At 41.9% G+C, this 5541-nt stretch overlaps 1 protein-coding gene across 3 annotated transcripts in view; it reads right to left on the bottom strand.

Moving 5' to 3' along the window:
* Positions 1-5541, bottom strand: part of LOC107671822 (protein phosphatase 1 regulatory inhibitor subunit 16B-like) — a 43385-nt gene that overhangs the window by 7221 nt on the left and 30623 nt on the right. For all 3 annotated transcript variants that reach the window (XM_016464804.1, XM_016464805.1, XM_016464806.1), the window contains 4 exons: positions 4286-4356; positions 2328-2473; positions 1432-1535; positions 562-686 (listed from right to left, as the gene is read on the bottom strand). In XM_016464804.1, the coding sequence (XP_016320290.1) occupies positions 562-686; positions 1432-1535; positions 2328-2473; positions 4286-4356 (446 nt within the window). The remainder of the gene's footprint in view (positions 1-561; positions 687-1431; positions 1536-2327; positions 2474-4285; positions 4357-5541) is intronic.

Raw genomic sequence — 5541 nt, 5'->3', positions numbered from 1 at the left:
CACACATCCATAAACGTATCAGGACCCGAATGAGAACTCAAAGAATTAGACATTCATGTGCAACACAACTACTGCAGATGGAAACTTCATCATCCATCAGGACCGGCACTAAAACACATTAGTATGTGTGGATCCGGCTCCCATGATGCCGATCACTAGACTAGAGCAAACAGAAGCAGGACGGTCTGATGAAAGATCAGCTCAGCATGTTGTGATGCTCATTCTGAAATACTCCAGTTCTTCTCATTTGTTTGCTTTCATTCAGCAGCTTCAGCATCATCACAAATGCATGAACTCTAAACACACTCAGCGGGTCGAAGGAAGCATTACGTGACGCTGATACAAAGCTCCAGTAAAAGCGTCTCGTATCTGAATGATGAACGGAGAGCAGAGCTGTGAATCAGTGCCGCTGCATTAACCCTGATCACACTCACGCTGGAAAACTCAGAAAACAAGAAAAGACCACTGCTGTAAATAAGATTCTAGTTCTTCAGTGATTCAGAATCTGTTGATATGTGTGTGTGTGTGTGAGAGAGAGAGAGTGTGTGTGTGTGTGTGTACCAGCGTGGCCCCCTGGGAGTCGTGTCGGTTGACGTCGGCTCCATCCTGCAGGAGGTTCTGAATATCTCCCAGCATCCTCCTCTCCACCGCTGCTCTCGTCTCATTGATCATCTCCTGTGTGATGCCTGTCATGCACACAATGATTGGTCAATACAGCTGTCAATCAAACAGAGAGCTGATCCAGACTGGGAAATAAATGATTGCAATTAAGCTGAAACATCCAGTGTTAGGGGTAATGCATTACAAGTAACGCGAGTCATGTAATCAGATTACTTTTTCAAGTAACCAGTAAAGTAATGCATTACTTTTAAATTTACAGGAAAATAGCAGAGTTACTTTTTCAAAAAAGTAACTCAAGATACTTTGTTTTCCCATTTATTTGCTGACAGCTCTCCTGTTGAGAGAAATTGGGAGTGAGGCTCTTCCTTCAGCCTGAGGCTTATTCATTTCACTTTTTTAGTGTGAAATAGCCTTTACAGTTGCTTTACTTAGTTACTTTTTTATGGAGTAACACAACACTGTAATGCATTGCTTTTAAAAGTAACTTTCCCAACGCTGGAAAACTCACAGTGAAACGAGATTCAAATAACGTCAAGATGAGTAAATCTTCATCTTTCAGTAAACCTCATTTGTTCAGTTACTCAGATTGACTGTTGGGTGATTGTTTCTATTCTGTTCAATGTTTACGTCATAATCACAGTAAAAATCAGAATGGAAAAATCCAATCTTTCCAAATCTCATCTCGTCATTCAGTGATGAGATCTGCTACTTGAACGTTAGAATCTGGACTTTAAAACACTTATGAAACAAACGCATGTAATAAAGCTGCTGACATCAGCACAGGCAGTGATTGGAGGATCGGAGGTTCACCTCGGTTGGCCATGGCGGTCTCGATGATGTCGAGCGTGGGGTCGTCCTCACAGAGGTCATAGGGCATGTTACCATCTGAGTTCACTGCTAAGAGATCAGCGCCGCTGCGGAGACACCAGATCATCAGAGATCAGACCAGATCATGCCGAGAGAACACTACCTGCGTTAAAAATATATACACCACCATTCAAAAGTTTGGGTTCTTTTGAAAGAAATTAATAGTTTTCATTCATCAAGGCTGCATTAAATTGATCAAAAGTGACAGTAAAGACGTATAATGTAACAAAAGAATTCTATTTCATATAAATGCTGTTCTTTTGAACTTTCTATTCATCTGTGAATCCTGAAAAAAAAGATGCATCAGTTTCCACAAAAATATTAATGTTTTCACCATTGATAATAATCAGAAATGTTTCTTGAGCAGCAAATCAGCATATTAGAATGATTTCTGAAGATCATGTGACACTGAAGACTGGAGTAATGATGCTGAACATTCAGAAATAAATTACAGTTTAACAGATATTCACATAGAAAACAGCTGTTTTAGATTCTAACTTTTTCAAATTTGTACTGTTTTTACTGTATTTTTATACGCACTCACACACACACAGGTTTGTTTTTACGGTTTACGGGGACTCTCCATAGGCGTAATGGTTTATCTACTGTACAGACCGTATATTCTATTGCCCTACACCAACCCTACCCCTAAACCTACCCCTCACAGGAAACTTTCTGCATTTTTAGATTTAAAAAAAAAGCTCATTCTGTAAACATGCACACTCTCACACACACACACACACACACACACACACACACACACAGACTCACTCACACACACACACACACACTCACACAGACTCTCTCACTCACTCACACACACACACACACACACTCACTGCTGGATGAGGATCTTGACGAGGCCCGTGTGTCCACATGTCGCTGCAGCATGAAGAGGCGTCCAGAGCTCATTGTCCTGAGAGTTGACAGTCGCTCCGTGAGCCAGCAGGATCCGCACCATATTCTCATAGTTATCAATGCAACACTGAGACAGACAGAGAGAACGAGAGGAGAACTTCACCTACAACTCAAGCACTAGCGTGAACCCTCTTTCACTCCACACTGCAACTCAAACATTTCAATATATCATTAAATGTTCATTTTGAAAAGAAATTTACAACATGAGAAATTCAATAACAAAAGCGGCAAAACAATGTGATTTTCCAGCTCAGACGGAGCTCAGTGTGTGTGAGTGTGAGTGTGAGTCTGTGTGAGTGTGAGTGTGTGTGTGTGTGTGCGTGTGTGTTTGTGTGCGCGTGCATGTGTGTGTGTGTGTGTGTGTGCGTGCGCGTGCATGTGTGTGTGTGTGCTGGTGTGTGTGTGTTCACCTGGTGTAGGGCCGTCAGTCCGTCTTCGTTACACAGATCAGGACTCACGTTGTTCTTCAGTAGATATCGCACTGTGAGGAGACACACAGAGACATAAAGACATTCATTCACGTCCCTTCAGATTAATATTCACATCAATCATGCAGTGCAGAACTGACACACTGTCTGCGTCTTCAATTAGATTTTATTTTTATATTTCCTCTTTATTTTTAGTTAAAGTTTTAGTAATATTGCATTTATATATAAATGGGGAAGTCGTGGCCTAATGGTTAGAGAGTCGGACTTGTAACCCAAAGGTTGTGGGTTCGAGTCTCGTGCCGGCAAGGATTGTAGGTGGGGGGAGTGAATGTACAGCGCTCTCTCCCACCTTCAATACCACGACTGAGGTGCCCTTGAGCAAGGCACCGAACCCCCAACTGCTCCCCGGGCGCCGCAGCAAAAAATGGCTGCCCACTGCTCCGGGTGTGTTTTCACGGTGTGTGTGTGTTCACTGCTGTGTGTGTGCACTTATGATGGGTTAAATGCAGAGCACTAATTCCGAGTATGGGTCACCATACTTGGCCACATGTCACTTCACTTATATATATACACATATAGTTTTTATTCATTTTTATTTGTTTAATAATTTTTATTTTAGTTTATTTAGTTTTAGTTATTTTATTACTTCAAGTTAAACTAAATGAAAATGAGAATCACTACCTTGGCAACTAACAACTTTTTTTAATGGTTTTAGTGTTAGTTAATGATAATAACCCTGTACTAATCACATTAAGATAACTTGCTGAAAGCATCACACACACACACAGCGGCTCATAACGGTGTGTGTGTGTGTGTGTGTGTGTGTGTGTGTGTGTGTTTGCTCTGTCTTTTCTGTGTTCTAGAGTTCTGCTCCTTTAATCTGCGTCTCAAACACACACACTTACTATTAATGGATGGCTATATTTGACACCAACAGACAAGAGAAGCTGATTGAACAAGAAACAATGACAGAGACAGAGAGAGAGAGAGAGAGACAGAGAGAGAGAGAGTGCTTCATATCTGACACTATTAGTTAATGCGTTTCATTTCTCACAGCAGAGGAAATGAAGATGTGCTGAAACGAGCTGTGTAATAAAACAGACGCTTTCGACTGAGTCGTGTAAAGAGTTTGACGTGAAGCTCGGTGTTGTTCGCATGCCGTGTTTACAGTCACACACACAGACTAGTGTTCGTTCTCCTCCCACAGAAGACGAGGAGAAAGATCCTCTCAGTGCGGCGGCTGCATTCCTTAGAATTAGTATTTTAGTACTTTTTTTTAAAAGTACTAATTTTATTAGTACTTTTGATTGTGTGTGTATGTGTGTGTGCGCGCGCGCACGTGCGTGTGTGTGTGTGTGTGCGTGTGTGTTTGTGTGCGCGTGCATGTGTGTGTGTGTGTGTGTGTGCGTGCGCGTGCATGTGTGTGTGTGTGCTGGTGTGTGTGTGTTCACCTGGTGTAGGGCCGTCAGTCCGTCTTCGTTACACAGATCAGGACTCACGTTGTTCTTCAGTAGATATCGCACTGTGAGGAGACACACAGAGACATAAAGACATTCATTCACGTCCCTTCAGATTAATATTCACATCAATCATGCAGTGCAGAACTGACACACTGTCTGCGTCTTCAATTAGATTTTATTTTTATATTTCCTCTTTATTTTTAGTTAAAGTTTTAGTAATATTGCATTTATATATAAATGGGGAAGTCGTGGCCTAATGGTTAGAGAGTCGGACTTGTAACCCAAAGGTTGTGGGTTCGAGTCTCGTGCCGGCAAGGATTGTAGGTGGGGGGAGTGAATGTACAGCGCTCTCTCCCACCTTCAATACCACGACTGAGGTGCCCTTGAGCAAGGCACCGAACCCCCAACTGCTCCCCGGGCGCCGCAGCAAAAAATGGCTGCCCACTGCTCCGGGTGTGTTTTCACGGTGTGTGTGTGTTCACTGCTGTGTGTGTGCACTTATGATGGGTTAAATGCAGAGCACTAATTCCGAGTATGGGTCACCATACTTGGCCACATGTCACTTCACTTATATATATACACATATAGTTTTTATTCATTTTTATTTGTTTAATAATTTTTATTTTAGTTTATTTAGTTTTAGTTATTTTATTACTTCAAGTTAAACTAAATGAAAATGAGAATCACTACCTTGGCAACTAACAACTTTTTTTAATGGTTTTAGTGTTAGTTAATGATAATAACCCTGTACTAATCACATTAAGATAACTTGCTGAAAGCATCACACACACACACAGCGGCTCATAACGGTGTGTGTGTGTGTGTGTGTGTGTGTGTGTGTGTGTGTTTGCTCTGTCTTTTCTGTGTTCTAGAGTTCTGCTCCTTTAATCTGCGTCTCAAACACACACACTTACTATTAATGGATGGCTATATTTGACACCAACAGACAAGAGAAGCTGATTGAACAAGAAACAATGACAGAGACAGAGAGAGAGAGAGAGAGACAGAGAGAGAGAGAGTGCTTCATATCTGACACTATTAGTTAATGCGTTTCATTTCTCACAGCAGAGGAAATGAAGATGTGCTGAAACGAGCTGTGTAATAAAACAGACGCTTTCGACTGAGTCGTGTAAAGAGTTTGACGTGAAGCTCGGTGTTGTTCGCATGCCGTGTTTACAGTCACACACACAGACTAGTGTTCGTTCTCCTCCCACAGAAGACGAGGAGAAAGATCCTCTCAGTGCGGC

Source organism: Sinocyclocheilus anshuiensis, unplaced genomic scaffold, assembly GCF_001515605.1.
Source record: "Sinocyclocheilus anshuiensis isolate Anshui unplaced genomic scaffold, SAMN03320099.WGS_v1.1 scaffold3217, whole genome shotgun sequence".
NCBI classification, from domain to species: domain Eukaryota; kingdom Metazoa; phylum Chordata; class Actinopteri; order Cypriniformes; family Cyprinidae; genus Sinocyclocheilus; species Sinocyclocheilus anshuiensis.
The sequence above is the reverse complement of the archived record's forward strand: the minus strand, read 5'-3'. Positions and strand labels throughout refer to the sequence as shown.